The sequence below is a fragment of the Salmo salar genome, chromosome ssa01, assembly GCF_905237065.1.
Source record: "Salmo salar chromosome ssa01, Ssal_v3.1, whole genome shotgun sequence".
In the NCBI taxonomy this organism is placed as follows: domain Eukaryota; kingdom Metazoa; phylum Chordata; class Actinopteri; order Salmoniformes; family Salmonidae; genus Salmo; species Salmo salar.
In genome coordinates, this window is record NC_059442.1 from 130,984,364 (window position 1) to 131,003,801 (window position 19,438).

The 19,438-nt window shown below is 41.3% G+C and overlaps 1 protein-coding gene across 1 annotated transcript; it reads left to right on the forward strand.

The window, feature by feature from the left end:
* The first annotated feature begins 127 nt into the window (after positions 1–127).
* Positions 128–15,565, forward strand: LOC106563528 (5-hydroxytryptamine receptor 4). The gene is made up of 6 exons (XM_045700048.1): positions 128–143; positions 337–367; positions 740–940; positions 11,525–11,678; positions 13,117–13,694; positions 14,999–15,565. Exons 1-6 carry the CDS (start codon positions 128–130, stop codon positions 15,048–15,050), a joined length of 1,032 nt encoding a protein of 343 aa, XP_045556004.1. The 3' UTR covers positions 15,051–15,565.
* Positions 15,566–19,438: the final 3,873 nt, after the last annotated feature.

Consider the following 19,438-nt stretch of genomic DNA (forward strand, 5'->3'; position numbering starts at 1 on the left):
GATCCATCCCTGTAAACGTAATTTTCCTGATGATGTGCGAGTGGAGAAGGAGAGTCTCATTTCATACAAGCACTCCTCGCCGCCTCTCCTCGATTACCTTTGACCCTTTTCAAAAGGAGGTGAGAGGATGGAGGAGAGAGGACGTAGGAGCAAATCCAATTGAGAAAACACCTAAGTGCTCAAAGGAGGGAATGTGACCCTTTTAAAGCACAACAGAAAATGTGTGTTGTTGGGAGTACTCAAGAGCTGGAGTTGAGAACCACTGCTTTAGAGTGTGCTTTTTAGCACAGAGATAGTTTATAATTGTGTTTACATCCTGTGTCCCACCATCTCTAGAGAACATTATCTTGTTGCTGTCTGTCAACAAGTATGTATATTTGCTTCTAGGGGATTCTCATATGGGCCTTTTGTTAAGTGCACTGTTTTCTATAAAAGGACATGAAGTCATGTACAAAAAAATATTGGACAGAATTTAATTGAAGTAGGACATGTGTGTAGGAGACTGATGAATATGCCACCTTCTGGCTATTGGGTGACAAACAAAGCAGCTCTCACATTAGACACTGGCATTGTTTCTGTCATGTTCTATGTTTATGCAGTAGAGTTATGAGAAAATAAAGGTTGTTCTGAGTTGATCATTTTAAAAGCTAGATAACAAAAATTATAATTATCTTTGCATTCAACTCATGCACCTTTCTGTAAATGAATGAAAATGCTTTTGTTCCCCTTCTCCCTCAAGGAAAAAGAAGACCAACTACTTCATAGTGTCGTTGGCGTTTGCAGACCTCCTGGTTGCTGTGGTTGTCATGCCATTTGCAGCCATTGAGCTGACCACAGGTCAGTGGAGGTATGGGGAGATCTTCTGTCTGGTCAGGACCTCGTTGGACGTGTTTCTGACCACTGCATCTATCCTACACCTGTGTTGCATAGCACTGGACAGGTGAGCAATGAACATAGTGAAAAACATCCCTTCACTTTGGAAGTTATTGCAAAACTATTGCAAACTGTTGCCACGCCCCCCCAGCCCAGTCACCTTGAGGCATCCATTCAGCCTAATAGCCGTACACCTTTGTTAGCACCCAGCTGTGTGTTAGCATTAGCACATGTCTTGGAGGGCCCTTCTCTAGCACCTCTCTGTCCTTCTCTGTCCTTAAGCATATGGCAGCCTGTCATGGCTGATACATGAGCAGCTATGTTGTCCTGTCCTGCACCTGCCCCATACAGTCAAAAGTCACTGGAGTAAGTCATCTGCTAGCTCACCCCCTCGTTCCAAACACAAATCTAATGTATGCTTCTCCACAGGACCAGGGCCGGATTACCGAACAGTTATGCCCCGACCTCCAGTGGGCCCTCAACCAATTATTATAATTTTTAATTTGGGGGAGTTTGTGGGCCCCCTGTAAGTTACCCCCCCGAGATAGCACAATGTGTATAATTGCAGAAAATTTGCTTTAAAAACTCAAATCCGAAACGGAAATCTGTTTTACTGAGCTAAAGGCTAGAGCTGCCTCTTACAAGGAGCGGGACACTAATCTGGACGCTTATACAAAATTACGCAATGACCTCCGACGAACCATCAAACAGGATAAGCGTCAATACAGGACTAAGATCGAATCCTACTACACCAGCTCTGATGGATGTGGCAGGGCTTGCTAACTACACAGATTACAAAAGGAAACCCAGCCGTGAGCTGCCCATAGACACAAGCCTACCAGACAAGCTAAATACCTTTTATGCTCGCTTCGAGGCAAGCAACCCTGAACCATGCAGCTGTTCCGGACAATTGTGTGATCTTTCACTCCATAGCCAATGTGAGTAAGACCTTTAAACAGGTTAACATTCGCAAGGCCACTGGGCCACATGGAATACCAGGATGTGTACTCAGAGCATGCGCTGACCAGCTCGCAAGTGTTTTCACTGACATTTTCAACCTATCCCTGACCCGGTCTGTAATATCAACTTGTTTCAAGCAGGCCACCATAGTCCCCATGCCAATGCCAAGGTAACCTGCATAAATGACTAAATCCGAGTAGCACTCATATCTATATCTATGAAAGGTTGGTCATGGCTTACATCAACACACTGATGACACAATCTCTATTGCTTTCCACACTTTTAATTGACTACAGCTCAGCATTCAACATCATAGTGCCCTACAAGCTCATCGCCAAGCTCAGGACCCTGGGACTGAACACCTCCCTCTGCAACTGGATCCTGGACTTCCCGACCGGCCAACCCGAGGCGGTGAGGGTAGGCAACAACACATTCACCATGTTGATCATCAACACGGGGCCGCTCAGGGATGTGTGCTTCGTCCCCTCCTGTATTCCCTGTTCACCTACGACTGCGTGGATGCGTACGACTCCAACACCATCATCAAGTTTGCTGATGCCAAATAGGTGGTAGCACTGATCACCGACAACGATGAAGCAGCCTATAGGGAGGCGGTCAGAGACCTGGCAGTGTGGTGCCAGGACAACAACCTCTCCCTCAACATCAGCAAGACAAAGGAGCTGATTGTGGACTACAGGAAACAGAGGGATGAGCACACCCCCATCCACAGGGCTGCTGTGGAGATGGTCAAGAGTTTCAAGTTCCTCTGTGTCCACATCACTATGGAATTAGCATGGTCCACACACACCCACACAGTTGTGAAGGGGCAGAGGAAGGCCCAAAAAATGGTCTAAGACTCCAGCCACCTAAAGGCCTTTGCAGACTGTACGATTATAGCTGTCTTATGCCACCATTTTGTCATCCCAGACAAAAATTTCGACGCTGTGGGAAAATTCTTACATTGTAAACGATTGTCGGACGTCTTGGCTTGTTCAGTGTGACAGGGTCTAGGTCTACTGGTGACTGACCAATAAGAACACGATTGGCACAAAATAATACGATTATGGTGACTAGTCAGAATAATATAATCGTTTTATTTAAACGTTTACATGTTATGTGGAAGAAGAAACATTTCCTAATAATCTTGTTTACATGACACATCTGAAGTCAGTCTACCTGATGAAATTTTGATAAATGCACAAGATCGTCAATCAAAGTAAACAACCATGTTATTTTGGAGAAACCTATTTGATTCAGAGTTTGGACATACACTCAGGGGCCTGTTTATTAAGTACACCACCCCGTTCAAAAAATGCTTTGCTCGTGCAGACAGTAAGTTACGTGCCCGTGGCTTGCTATATAAAGCATGCAGACAGGCATCGAAGCAATCAGTTACTGTTCGGTTGAACGTTAGAATGGGCAAAATCGAGTGACCTAGGTGACATGGCATGATCAGTACCTCGGAACGCACAACGCACAACTCGTCAGTCCTTCTCACGGATGGGCTATTGCAGCAGACGACCACAACGGGTTCCACGCTTATCAGTTAAAAACAAGAAGAAGCGGCTCCAGCGAGCACGCGATCACTGAAACTAACACAATTTGTAGAATCCATGCCCTGAAGAATTCAGGCCATAAGACTGCTAAACAAGGCTGCTAAATAGCTAATCAAATGACTACACACACAGTGACACAGACACTTTCACACTCCTGTTGTGAAAGTAAAAACATCCTTTTGCCGAGTCACTTTACCCCTACTATATGTACATAGTTACCTCAATTATCTCGTACCCTTGCACATCACCTCGGTACTCTTGAAATATGATGACCCAGTGAGTGGGTTAATTTCCCCGCCAAATCCAGAAGAATAAAGTTATCCGGCAAGCTCGTGAATGAGGACTGTTGCAGCTATTGTAAGTCTACCAGTTCAGCCAGGCACTGAGCGGAATTACTTTTTGACGGCCAATGGGCAAGGCATTGTGGCTGACTGAAAGCTGTGAGTAAAAAGCTAACGTTACTGATCATCCATTCAGGTTACAGTTTTTCTCGAATGCTAAGACACTTTTAATGAAACTGGGGTCCACTTGATCTCCATCATAACCTAATGAGCACTACAGTATTATGTTTTGCAAAACTATAAGTCATTTCACATTGCTTTTGCACATGATGCAAATGCTAAGCACATTATTGAAAAACAGTAAACATAACTCTCTACAAAAGGTGCAAAACTCAGTTGAGTAAATCAGGAAAAACAAAATTACAACATTTGGTGACAGCTGATACAAATTACTCCCATGAATGCGAACCGCTTCTGCACGTGTGCAAAACTTATTTGCACAATTTTTCAATCAGCAATCAGTCCTTATTCATGCATAAAAGAGGTCAAATCTGAGTTGCTGTTTGCAAGAATGGACCAAGTAAGAGGCCAAGGAAAAGGACAAAGGAGAGGTACTGTAGAGAGACTCAGAAGAAGAAAGTTCAGCTCTCAGTTAAAATGGAAAAGGGTAAAATAAAGCCTTTTGTTTCTGGATATTCATGCTCTTAAATTACATTTTAGGAAAAAGTAATACAGCCCATGCTGTGATAATATAATTTACTTGCCTTTTATGGCGCATCCTATAATTATAGTATCAACAAATGGCATAGACATATAAAAGAGGGTTAACCAGGTTAGGGTATATTGATAGTTGTAGTTAGTACAGTGCCTTTAGAAAGTATTCACACCCCTTGGCTTTTCTCACATTTTGTTGTGTTAAAGCCTGAATTTAAAATGGATTAATACACAATTCACTGGCCTACATATAATACCTCATAATGTCAAAGTGGAATTATGTTTATTTTTTTTATGTATAACAAATTAAAAGCCGAAATGTCCTGAGTCAATAAATATTCAACCCCTTTGGCAAGCCTAAATAAGTTCAGGAGTATAATAGAGTTTAACATGATTTTTTAATGACTACCTCATCTCTGTACCACACACATACATTTATCTTTAAGGTCCCTCAGTCGAGCAGTGAATTTCAAACACAGATTCAACCACAAAGACCCGGGATGTTTTCCAATGCCTCGCAAAGAAGGGCACCAATTGGTAGATGGGTAAAAAAAATTCAAAAGCACACATTGAATATCCCTGTGAGCATGGTGTAGTTATGTACAGTGGGGGAAAAAAGTATTTGATCCCCTGCTGATTTTGTACGTTTGCCCACTTACAAAGAAATGATCAGTCTATAATTTTAATGGTAGGTTTATTTGAACAGTGAGAGACAGAATAACAACAAAAATCCAGAAAAACATGTCAAAAATGTTATAAAATGATTAGCATTTTAATGAGGGAAATAAGTATTTAACCCCTCTGCAAAACATGACTTAGTACTTGGTGGCAAAACCCTTGTTGGCAATCAGAGGTCAGACATTTCTTGTAGCTCAGTTGGTAGAGCATGGTCAGGTTTTCAACGGGCCCAAAAAAAAATGTTGCCTCTCGTCTAAATGTAGTTGGCCACCAGGTTTGCACACATCTCAGGAAGGATGTTGTCCCACTCCTCTTTGCAGATCTTCTCCAAGTCATTATGGTTTCGAGGCTGACGTTTGGCAACTCGAACCTTCAGCTCCCTCCACAGATTTTCTATGGGATTAAGGTCTGGAGACTGGCTAGGCCACTCCAGGACCTTAATGTGCTTCTTCTTGAGCCACTCCTTTGTTGCCTTGGCCGTGTGTTTTGGGTCATTGTCATGCTGGAATACCCATCCATGAACCATTTTCAATGCCCTGGCTGAGGGAAGGATGTTCTCACCCAAGATTTGACGGTACAAGGCCCCGTCCATCGTCCCTTTGATGGGGTGAAGTTGTCCTGTCCCCTTAGCAGAAAAACACCCCCAAAGCATAATGTTTCCACCTCCATGTTTGACGGTGGAGATGGTGTTCTTGGGGTCATAGGCAGCATTCCTCCTCCTCCAAACACGGTGAGTTGAGTTGATGCCAAAGAGCTCTATTTTGGTCTCATCTGACCATAACACTTTCACCAGTTGTCCTCTGAATCATTCAGATGTTCACTGGCAAAATTCAGACGGGCATGTATATGTATTCTTGAGCAGGGGGACCTTGCGGGCACTGCAGGATTTCAGTCCTTCACGGCGTAGTGTGTTACCAATTGTTTTCTTGGTGACTATGGTCCCAGCTGCCTTGAGATCATTGACAAGATCCTCCTGTGTAGTTCTGGGCTGATTCCTCACCGTTCTCATGATCATTGCAACCCCACGAGGTGAGATCTTGCATGGAGCCCCAGGCCAAGGGATATTGACAGTTCTTTTCTGTTTCTTCCATTTGCGAATAATCGCACCAAATGTTGTCACCTTCTCACCGAGCTGCTTGGCGATGGTCTTGTAGCCCATTCCAGCGTTGTGTAGGTCTACAATCTTGTCCCTGACATTCTTGGAGAGCTCTTTGGTCTTTTCCATGGTGGAGAGTTTGGAATCTGATTGATTGATTGCTTCTGTGGACAGGTGTCTTTTTTACAGGTAACAAGCTGCGGTTAGGAGCACTCCCTTTAAGAGTGTGCTCCTAATCTCAGCTCGTTACCTGTATAAAAGACACCTGGGAGCCAGAAATCTTTCTGATTTGAGAAGGGGTCAAATACTTATTTCCCTCATTAAAATGCTCATCAATTTATAACATTTTTGACATGCGTTTTTCTGGATATTTTTGTTGTTATTCTGTCTCTCACTGTTCAAATAAACCTACCATTAAAATTATAGACTGATCCTTTCTTTATCAGTGGGCAAACATACAAAATCAGCAGGGGATCAAATACTTTTCCCCCCCACTGTATATTAATTACACTTTGGATGGTGTGTCAATAGAACCCAGTCACTAAAAGGATACAGGCTTCCTTACTAACTCAGGTACCGGAGAGGAAGGAAACCGACTTTAAAACAGTTACAGAGTTTAATGGCTGTGATAGGAGAACACTGAGGATGGATCAACAACATTGTAGTTACTCCACAATACTAACTTAATTGACAGAGTGAAAATAAGGAAGCCTGAACAGAAAAAAAATATTCCAAAACATGCATCCTGTTTTAAACAAGGCACTAAAGTAATACTACAACAAATATGGCAAGGCAATTCACTTTTTGTCCTGAATACAAAGGGTTATCTTTGGGGCAAATCTAATACAACACATTTCTGAGTACCACTCTCTATATTTTCAGAATGGAGCCAAGCACAGGCAAAATCCTAGAGGAAAACCTGGTTGTCTGCTTTCCACCAGACACTGGGAGAATAATTCATCTTTCAGCAGGACAATAACCTAAAACACAAGGCCAAATCTACACTGGAGTTACTTACCAAGAAGACAGTGAATGTTCCTGAGTGGCCTAGTTACCGTTTTGACTTAAATATACTTGAAAATCTATGGCAAGACCTGAAAATGGTTGTCTAGCAATGATCAACAATCAATTTGACAGAGCTTGAAGAATTTTGAAAAGAGTAATGGGCAAATGTTGCACAATCCAGGTGTGGAAAGCTCATAGAGACTTACCCAGAAAGACTCACAGCTGTAATCGCTGCCGAAGGTGATTCTAAAGCCCAAATCAAACGAAAAGAATTTCGTTTTTTACAGGCGTGAATGAGCGCGTACACACTGGAATTAGAATGTACAGTAGTGAATGAGAGAAAACAGACGAGGCGCGAGCTTCAATGCCTTCAACGGCATCATGCTCTTCAAATTAGAAAGCAAGTCAATTTTTCTTACGTGTACGCGAAGCAATGCTGGTAAAGTGAGCGGAAATTTGCCAGAAAATACACTGTTTGTGAATTGTTATGTCTGGACTTTTAAAAAGTGTCTATTTTGTGTTGATAAGTTTAGCTGCCAGTGCCAGTAATACATATTTAAAAACAATAATGTTATGCCTACCTTTGTTGATTTTGAGCACAGGCATATGGCCTATGCAGGCTACGGCTGGGAAACTTGCAGAACTCTGTTCAAGAGAGAATACTGCTATGTAGAAAGAATGAGACTAGCTAAATTCTTTATCATCTGCTAGGGTGTATTAGCTACAACTCTCCTCATGTTCGTGAGCCGACGTAACAGGAGGCAGGTACGGGGCTCCCGTAGGACATACAGTATAAGGTGAGTCAAAAGGAACACACAACAATAATTCACAAAGCAAATATAACATATTACAACTGTTTATTATGGATTCTCATGACCATTAAGTTGGCATACACTAGGCAGTGTAATGTGAATTGACTCTCTCTACTCTGGCACGCAAATTTTGACGCCGTTGACGGCGTCTGTCTGTGTGGTTTCGGCTTAACATGTTTTCATTCAGGGGATTGAATACTTATCTAATCAAGATATTAGTGTTTTATTTTTCATGAATATTTCTTCCACTTTTAAATTGCAGAGTATTTTGTGTAGATCGTTGACAAAAATGACAATGAAATCCATTTTAATCCCACTTTGTAACACCAAAACACATGAAAAAGTCAAGGGGTGTGAATACCTTCTGAAGGCACCGTATTTAATGGGCCATTGTGTAACGATTGATTGAAATAAGAACACATTTGTATGTGTTGTCGTATGCTTTGATGGAAGTAGTTGATTTTGTGTCATGTATTTAATGTTTTGATGGTCTTAAAGGAAAATTCCACCCCAAAACTATATTTTGGTATTTGTTTCATTAGTCCATTGTTGACATAGTCCCAAAATGTTTTGCTTGTCAGCACTCAAGTTTCCAAGATATGTAACTTTCAAAATACAGAACTCATCCCATATATAATGCCATTTTGCATCATATGATGCAAGATATTTTCATGTGCTGTGTGTGAAAGCAGGTTTTTGTAAGGTGTAAGGTTTTTGTTGAAGATAGCTATATCAGTGCCTGTAGAAAACCTGTCTTCTGTAGGCCTACTGTGTGCGGCATTGTTTCCCCTCAGGTATCTAGCTAACTTATTTTAGCTAGCTATCTAGCTAGCCAAACGTTAGATTTTACTTAGCTAGGAGTATTCCCTGTCTCTGAGTTAATGTAGCCCTTTCCTGTAGTCAAATTACCAAATCACCCTCTAGTGGCCTCACGGGTGGAATATTATTAATATTTTTCATAATTTCATAATTTATAGACATTGGGTTTTCTTAACTGCCAAAAATCTGGTGTTTCTATATCAAATGATTTTTTAAAATATATTTCAGTCTTATATGATGTAGATCAAGTGTAATATTAGGATGCAAACTCAAAATGAAATACCTGCAACATGTCAGATATAGAATTGAAATGCATCTTCTTTTTTAAGCCCATACCTTTGTGTATAAGGTGTATACTTTTGTTCAAAGTAGATTTGTACCAAGAAACATTCTGTGTGTGCCCACTGCAGTAAACTTAACATGGTTGGTAGCTACAGTAGTTGGCAAGCTTATAATTCATGCTTTTATGGTGGTTCAGTTACTGTATGGTTTTTATCCTTATTATTTCCATGAGTTAGCTAGCTAGCTAGTCTCAGTCTGGATCCAGGCATAGTTACTTTAACGTTAGGTGGATATAGCTAGCTAGCTAGTCTCAGTCTGGATGCAGGCATAGTTACCTTAACGTTAGGTGGATATAGCTAGCTATATTGAAATGAAAGGAGTGTCTCAATTGTTCAGCCAAGTTTAAACTATCCAATTAGACTCTCCACTTAAACGTTGCCATGTCTTTGTCCCCCAGATACTAAAGGCGGCATGGCCCTGAGAGTACTTATCCCACGACCAGTGTACAGAGTGCAGGCAGCTACATATGGAAATGAAAGTAGAATCTCAAATGTTTATCCACGTTTGTCCATTTTGACTGTCCCCTAAACTCTTCTTACGTCTGTATTCCCCAGATACAGATACTAAAGACGTGTGTTACAAGTTGGAAAGAAGACTGCCTGCCCAAGCATTGATGATGCCTGAAAGTCATACTGTAAGTATACATGTGGAATATTGAATTCTATTTAATATGTAATACTGTAAACCATGCACAAAGGGGCTGAACTCAACTCAATGCAGATTAACGTCCTGCACACAGCAATAGACTGTATAGGAGTAGAGCATGTTCTGAGCAATTTTTTATTTTACCTTTATTTAACTAGGCAAGTCAATTAACAACAAATTCTTATTTTCAATGACGGCCTAGGAACAGTGGGTTAACTGCCTTGTTCAGGGGCAGAATGACAGATTTTTACCTTGTCAGCTCGGGGATTCGATCTTGCAACCTCTCGGTTACTAGTCCAACGCTCTAACCACTAGGCTACCTGGCGCCCCCTTTCCAATAGGAAAGGCCACTGTGTGTGTGTGTGTGTGTGTGTGTGTGTGTGTGTGTGTGTGTGTGTGTGTGTGTGTGTGTGTGTGTGTGTGTGTGTGTGTGTGTGTGTGTGTGTGTGTGTGTGTGTGTGTGTGTGTGTGTGTGTGTGTGTGTGTGTGTGTGTGTGCGCGTGTGCAAAAGTGTTGTGATCATTTTTCAACATTGATAACATTCTCTAATCCACAGGTTGTTACACATATGGCTGAATAACTCTGCCAGGCGACCAAAAGAACAAGGGACCCGAACCCTTCATTCTGACTCTCGGGGACAATCACCTCTACTCCCTGGCATTCACCATCATGAATGGGCAGGCTCTGGAGCAGAATATTGTTTTGTTGTTGTTTGACATAAAATCATGTTTAAAATGTATACCTGGTAGGGGCTGTGGGGTGGTTACTTTTCTTCAGCCTCATTCCTCAGCTTTAATTGGTAGGGCTGCTGTGATATTCAAATGATGGATTGTGCTTCTAAAATGTTGGTTGATTTGTGTGTTCCTTATTTATTTATTTTTTAATCTTTTGCATGACTTCATTTTGTAGTTGAAATTAAGAGCTGAAAAATAAAAATTTGTGTAGTAACGTTGTAACTTTGATTGTTAGAAGTATTTGTACTTTAAGAAAATGTGCAGATTCTGTAATGGAGAGAAGGTAGAAAAAGATAACCCAGTAAGAAACTAAGAAATGAACACTGCTAGGTAAATAAAAATATAAATAATGATAACCCAGCCATAAAGTAATAAATAACCTTCAGCTGGGTTAAAAATACATGAATAACAATAACCCAGCAAGAGTAAAAACCAACCCACTGCTGGGTCAAAATAAGCTAGTGCCAGGTATCAATCAATCAATCAATCAATCAAATGTATTTATAAAGCCCGTTTTACATCAGCAGATGTCACACTGTGCTATACAGAAACCCAGCCTAAAACCCCAAACAGCTAGCAATGTAGATGTAGAAGCACGGTAGGTACTATATTGACCCAGTGCTGGGTTACAGAAATGACCCACATTTGTTTAGTGTAACATTTTATTATAAAACTGCAATCAGTCATTAGAAGGATATATATATATTTTTTAAGTAGTCTTTGAAGTGATGAGTCACTGCTTTTCTTTCTTATCCACCTATATAGGGCTAATGCATTTAAAAGAGGGTTTCAATTTAGTTTATTATTTGGTATCGCAAGTAAGGAGATTATTAAGGAATAAGGAATGAGTCATCATTTGCAGTATTTTGGTATGTACATAGCAGGTAGATATAAATATTATTCAGAAACCCACTATCAATAGATTACAGGTTTTGTCCTCTGTTGAATCTATAATGTTGTTGTTGTTATAATGTTGTTATAATGTTGTTATATTATTTTGATACTGTAGGTACTATGCGATCTGCTGCCAGCCGCTGGTGTACAGGACTAAGATGACTCCCGTCAGAGTGGCCCTAATGCTGGGGGGATGCTGGGTCATCGCCTCATTCATCTCCTTCCTTCCCATCATGCAAAGCTGGCATGCCATTGGCATAGAGGACATTGTAAGTCTGTAAGCAGCTGTGGCCAGCCTGTCTATCTGATGGTTCTACTACAGACAGAGTCTTGCTCTGTAGTCTAAATCGTTTGATCTAAAACATTTATATACTGGAGGTTTTGAACTACCATTAATTGTTTTGTTGATCCTTGAAAATGTGGACATATGTTAAGTGAAGGACACATGGTTAAACCAACAAGCATTCCATTTTTTATTTGAATAACATTTCAAGTTCGTAGAATGGTGTTGTAGTAGTCATAAAACAATTGCACTATTCACAGCCCTTTTTCAGCAACAAGCATAACAGATCCAACTGGAGACCTATGTTTGAATAGTTTTTTTAATGTTTTGACATAGTGCCGTTTTTGAGCTGCTCAGATCATGAACTGTTCATGCGTCAAGCTCTTTGGGGAGAGCAAACACACAAGCCCTCTTTTAGTTCAAAAAATAATACTATGACTCATTGTTTCACCTTTGACATCTGAAAAAATGTATCTGTCAAATGATGACACTGATTATTGTTTACAAAATTCAAATTATCCATATACACTGACAAAACATTAGGAACACCTTCCTAATATTGAGTTGCACACTCTTTTTCCCTCAGAACAGCCTCAATTTGTCGGGGCATGGACTATATGTCAAATGCGTCCCACAGTGAAGCTGGCCCATGTTGACTCCAATGCTTCACACAGTTATGTCAAGATGTCTGGATGTCCTTTGGGTTGTGGACCATTCTTGATACACACGGAAACTGTTGAGCGTGAAAATACCCAGAATTGTTGCAGTTCTTGTCACACTCAAACCGGTGTGTCTGGCACCTACTACCATACCCTGCTCAAAGGCACTTAAATATTTTGTCTTGCCCATTCACCCTCTGAATGGCACGCATAAACAATCCGTCTAAGTTGTCACAAGGTTTAAACATCCTTCTTTAACCTCTCTCCTCCCCGTCATCTACACTGATTGAAGTGGATTTAACAGGTGACATCAATAAGGGATCATAGCATTCACCTGGATTCACCTGGTCAGTCTAGGTCATGGAAAGGTGTTCCTAATGTTTTGTTCTCTCAGTGTAAGTGCCGTCCAAGTGCACTCAACCATCCTAGACTAAAGCTACCACTACCATTTACATAGACATAAACACCCAAGAAAATTCCAAGCACACTGAGATCTAAACACTGGAGTCAGTGCTGAGTACAATTCACAGCTACCAGTTTATGAACACAAATAATACTATATGTTAACATCTACCCGTTCATAGTTTGTTTTAAGAGAGTCAGTAAATGGACATTAGGCAATCGTTACACTCTCGGTTGAAGGGGATACAAGCGTGTCACTATTCCATAAGTGGATGTGGATACAACAGTATGAACACACCTCTTCCTGTACGTGGATCTGCTTGTTCATTGATTGCTCTCTCTCTGCATGCTGTCTGTCTCCAGATTGAGGAGAGGAAGTTCAGCAGCAGCAGCAACAAGACCAGCTGTGTATTCGTGGTGAACCGTCCACATGCTCTCATCTGCTCCGCCGTGGCCTTCTACGTTCCCCTGGGCCTCATGGTGCTGGCCTACCAGCGCATCTACATCACCGCCATGGGCCACGCGCGGCAGATCGGCACGCTGCAGCGGGCAGGCTCCGCCCACTACTCGGCGCCCCCCCATCACTACCTCAGCTCCGAGCAGCAGGGCTCCAGTCGCATGCGCATAGAGACCAAAGCTGCCAAGACCCTGGCTGTCATCATGGGCTGCTTCTGTCTCTGCTGGGCCCCGTTCTTCATCACCAACGTGGTGGACCCCTTCATCCACTACAGTGTGCCCTGGCAGATGTGGACCGCCTGGCTGTGGCTTGGCTATATTAACTCTGGCCTTAACCCCTTTCTCTACGCCTTCCTGAACAGGGCCTTCAGACGGGCCTTCCTCATGGTATTGTGTTGTGGTGGTGAGAGATACGTACGCCAGGGGAGCTACGGCCCCACCAGACGCTACTCTGGATCTGTCAACAGGACCTCCATCGCACTCAGGTAAGGAACTGATACTGGACCACCCACACGTGTCCTACCTTTTATCATTTAGCCTTGAATTAAGATCATTCTCTCACAGGTACAGATACATAATGTTCTCTCAGGTGGGTTAAGCTGAGTCTCTGGTGCCCTATCTTACTTCAAATACATTTCGAATCATCTGAGATGAGATATTGCCCAAGATGTTTGTGTCACATCCTGATGTTTCACCTGTCTTTGTGCTTGTCCCGTCGAGTCCTACCAGCGTGTTCCTGTGTTTCCTGTGCTCTCGTTTTTGTTTTTCTTAGTCTTCCCGGTTCTGACCTTTCTGCCTGTCCTGACCCTGATTCCGCACGCCGTCCTGTACCTGCCTGACTCTGATTTGGATTACGACCCTTTGCCTGCCTTGACTTACCTTTTGCCTGCCTTCATAAGGCATTGCAGTAATTCCTCGTGTCTTCCATGGTGGCTCCTTGCTGGGAGACAGCGTTGTGGAGCTGGTCTGAGTCTGCTGGGTCAGTCATAGCCAGTTCGTACTATCACGGCTCAGGCTAAGACCCAGATGCAGACACAGGAGCTGGGTAGTGGATAGTACGAGTCTCAGGCAAAAGGTAAGTCAAGGCAGGCAAAGGGTTGTAATCCAAATCAGAGTCATGCAGGCACAGCACGACGGGCAGGATCAGTCTGGACAGGCAGAGGTCAGAACTGGGAAGACTAAGAAAAACAAAAACTAGAGCACAGGAAACGCGCAAAACACGCCGGTACGATTTGACATCTAAGGCACTGCATCTTAGTGCTAGAGGCGTCACTACAGACCCTGGTTCAATTCCAGGCTGTATCACAATCGGCAGTGATTGGGATTCCCGTAGGGCGGCGCACAATTGGCCCAGCGTCTTCCGGGTTAGAGTTTGGCCGTGGTAGGCCGTACATAAGGATTTGTTCTTAACTGACTTGCCTAGTTAAATAAAGGTTAAATAAAAACATAAAAAAATTAATGGGACAAACACAAAGACAGGTGAAACAGATCAGGGTGTGACAGTTTGAGATCTGAAGAGAAAACCTGGTTATTCTCCAATCGGGGTCATCAAAGAATGAATATTTACATCAGATTTCAACATGTTGAATCAGAAGCTTGAGTTTGTTTAACTGTTGAACGTCTGTGTGTTATTTAAAAATGTCTCATGTTTAAGTAGACAACCAGGAAGCCAGAATAGGTTATCGTCAATTGAAGACAAGTAAAGGATGGGGCATCATTAGGGAGATTTAGATTTGCTCTTATACCCTGTTTTTTTTCCATACCCAATTTGGTTGGGCTCGTTGAGCAGTGCTGTACTCTTCTGCCAGACTCAGAGGCCCATGTGTGAGGAAGGCACTTAGGCCACTCAGCCCACGCCTATATGACCTCATCAACACTACTGGATACACAGAGGGGGAAAAACAAAATGGATGTGACTATATCCTGGATTGTCAATTGGCCCAGAAGTAGTATGTATGTGGCATTTGGAAATGGGATAGTGTTTGTTTATTCATGTTTTTATGATTATGTTTTCCATTTGAAATCGGATGAGGTGCCGGATGTTGTGATCTTTTTGTGTCATCATTTCTCAAAGGAAGAGAGAGAGAGAGGTAGCTGGTTTTACATACTTCTCTCCAGGGTGACTTAGCCTTTTGTTATTGTTCAATGTTTTGTTTGTGAGTTTTTCACATAATGATTATGACTTTGTTTCCATACAAAATGTTACAAGTCTACCATCCATGTGTTTCTATTTTATTACATTTTGGAAAATAACATTTCATTCTTAACTGGTAACTCTGCGGCCGTATTCACAGTTGTAGTGGTTACTCCTTGGATACATTTTTGTGTAATGTAGTAGGCAGAAAAATAAATGGTATTATAGACACCCTAATGTCTCTCTATTAAAAAATGTCTGAGACACAAAGCAGATGTGTATTTTTTCCACTCAGAATCAAATTACTGCAACTGGAATAGAAGCTGTTGGAAAGTCATTACGGATTTTGCGTAAGATACTTTTTCTTCTAGCTTTAAAGTGGTCAGCAGTCAGTCACATAGTGAAAATGTCAACCAATCGATTGGTTGAAAAAACAGTCTACTTTCAGTCTACCAAGATTTGATTTAGTTAGGGACAGCCTTACTTCCCCTAACCCTTTAACCTAACCCTAACCCCTAGCATAGGCAACGTTAGCCACCTAGCTACCTAGCTAGAATTCATAACATCATACATTTTGCAAATTTGTAACATATTGTATGTTTTGCAAATTCGTAACATATTGTATGTTTAGCAAATTTGTAACATATAATATGAATTGTAATTCATAACATATCATACGAAATGGGTGATGGACATCCACAAATTAATACATACCATACAAAACATAACATATCATACTAAATGGAGTGTCTCAGATTTACGTACAGAATAATACGAAGTGCTCCGAGAACATGTTGATGGAACAGCTTGTTGTGTTGTGGCCATAGAAATAATCCATAGAAGGGTTTTGGAACCTCTAACCCTGGCAATTTGACTGTTAAACTCCTGGGTATACTATGAATAGCTGACAGTTTTGTCTTAAATGGAAACTTACATCTATGGATAAATATGTCTATGGTTGGTTGTGGCTGTCAGTTTGCCTTTTGCAAATCTCCAAAACAATCTTGTGAAAAACGTATAGTTTGGGAAGCAAATGCTGTCATTATTACATGTATAATATGGTAGTTATTTTAACGTAACTATTTTTTACAAACCAAAAATATTTGATTCATAAAATATTTTATCAGTCATCTTCCTCAAATGAAGGGGATGATGACAGAATATTTGCGAGAGGTAGGGTTTTTTGGAGACCAAAAGAATCGGGAAGATTGCAGATTGTCGTTTTTATAAGGATTCCAAAAAACAGAGGCAGTTGGATAACTTATTCATTGAAGTAAATACATTTTGAAAAAAAAAATAAAAAAAAAAAAAAATATATATATATATATATATATATATATATATATAATATACATGTATATATTATTATTAGCTTGCATACAGGTGTATGATGAGATGCTAGCTAGCTAACCCTACTGTATAGCTAAGTAAATCCAATATCATCAGCTAGCTAACTTCTTATTAGCTATCTATCTTGACGTTTATCATTGTAAATTAAAACACAAGCTCCAAATGCATTTGTAGATAACAGTCATGGAAGAGGGTGAAAGGACTTTTGCTTCAGCTGTCAGAAAAAGGAGGAAGTAGACTGGATAGGGCAGGTCATTTTTGGGGAGGACATTATGGAAAGATTTTCTAGTTCGTAAGGAAAAATGTTAGGACAGAGAGATATTAGCAACATGTTAAAACATGAGGTGGATAAATGGCACGACAATGGGCCTCAGGATCTCGCCACAGTATCTCTGTGCATTCAAATTGCCATCGATTGTCACGCCCTGATCTGTTTCACCTGTCCTTGTGCTTGTCTCCACCCCCCTCCAGGTGTCGCCCATCTTCCCCATTATCCCCTGTGTATTTATACCTGTGTTTTCTGTCTGTTGCCAGTTCGTCTTGTTTGTTCAAGCCTACCGGCGTTTTGTTTCAGCTCCTGTTTTTCCCTAGTCTCTATTTCTCGTCCTCCTGGTTTTTGACCTTTGCCTGTCCTGACCCTGTACCCACCTGCCTGACCGCTGCCTTTCTCTGACCCTGAGCCTGCCTGCCGTCCTGTACCTTTGCTCCACCTCTGGATTACCGGCCTCTGCCTGACCTGACCCTGAGCCTGCCTGACGTCCTGTACCTTGGCCTCGTTTGCATGCCCATGTGGTTACAATAAATATTGTTACTTCACCCAATCTGCACTTGGGTCTTACCTTGATTACTGATATCGATAAAATGCATTTTTTTCCGTTGTCCGTAGCTTATGCCTGCCCATACCATTATCCCACCGCCACCATGTGGCACTCTGTTCACAATGTTGACATTAGCAAACCGCTCACCCACACGGTGTCATGCACGTGAGGCCGGTTGGACGTACTGCCAAATTCTTTAAAACGACGCTGGAGGCAGCTTATGCTGGAGAAATTAACATTAAATTCTCTGGCAACAGCTCTGGTGGACACTCTGTAGTCAGCATCCCAATATCACATGACCTCAAAACTAGAGACACCTATGGCATTGTTCTGTGTGACAAAAACAGTGACCTTTTATTGTCCCTAGCACAAGGTGCACCTGTGCAATGATAAGGCTGTTTAATTAGCTTCTTGAATTTCCACACCTGTCAGGTGGATGGATTATCTTGGCAAAGGAGAAATTCTAACTAACAGGGATGTTAACAAATTTACAAAAAATGTATGGAATATTTCGGGGGTCTTTACATGTTGTGTTTATATTTTGTTCAGTGATTGCCTAGTTACTTTTACACCTATAATCACATGTACATACTGTATTACCATAATTATCTCAACTACCTCATACCCCTGCACATTGGTACTCCTTTTATATAGCCTCGTTATTGTTTTTATTGTGTTACTATTTCCTTTTTTATTTAGCAAATGTTTGTCTTACTTTTTAACTCTGCATTGTTGGGAATGGGCTCGTAGGTAAGCATTTCACTGTAAAGTTTACACCTGTTGTATTCGGCGCATGTGACCAATACAATTTGATTTGATTGAGGTAGGGGAGGGGGAGGCCTGGGGAGGAGAAATTAAGAAGTTCCTCATTTGTATTCCGTAGACCTCGCTAACTCCTCAAACCTGATTCATAGTATAGAGCACTGGTCGTCTTTCCATGAGGTTTCAGGATGTTGAATAACACTTTATTAGTTATGTTATAATGCCTACATAGGATGGTCAAAATCCATTCTGTGTTGAATTGTGCATCCATTGTTTTCAGTATTTGTTATGGATTTCCCTTTGCTTAGTAGCTTTAGCTGCTCTAGTCTGTATTTGTTTATTCTGAAGCTGCTTTCAGCAGCAGAACAAAGTGTCGATAGAGAGTGTGTGTTTAGTAATCTGCAGGAAAAAGGCATAAGGACATTACACGTCAAAAAACCAAGCCTTGTGTAATAAGGTTATAATATACACAGAGAATTAAGTTCTTGTGGCTGAAAAGCTGGTTTAGCCTTGGTTCACACACAGATTACCATCCACTCTGCTGCGCTCGGATCTCACCTTGGTTCACACATTAATAAGGCTTGGTTCATTGATGCACTTCGCTGAGCACTCTGGTTTTATTCACATAGCAAATAGGGAAGGATTGAAAATGAATTTATATATATTATATATATACACACACATACTTTTTGTATTTACATTTTAAGATGCATCAATAGCACAATCAAATGCACAGAATGCTAGAGATTGATTATTTGTGTCATAGTATGATTAAAATAACCTGCGGCCCTCTTCTCCATCACTTCCTCTTACCATGTCTCTACTCAATTGAAGACTCTCCACAGTTTTTGCTCAAGCTCTGAGGTAAAATAACTTAGTGTTCATTACATTAACAGATACTGCATCTGCAGTAACTTTCACCTACACCCTAAAATTGTAATCTAGGAATGTCAAATGCGGAAATGTGTCCCAATGGTGCTGAGCTGTTGACAGGGATGTAGTGTGCTTTTTTTCAGGGATATTTTTATGGATTGTGTCAGGCCAGCCACACACACCCTCAGCCTCTCTGTTTGCAAATGGCTGAAGCTGAGCAGTGCTAGGGTTGGTTAGGGTTTAGATCACAAATCTGCATTTGAAAGTGGAGTTGCTACAGGAAGTAGTGTTG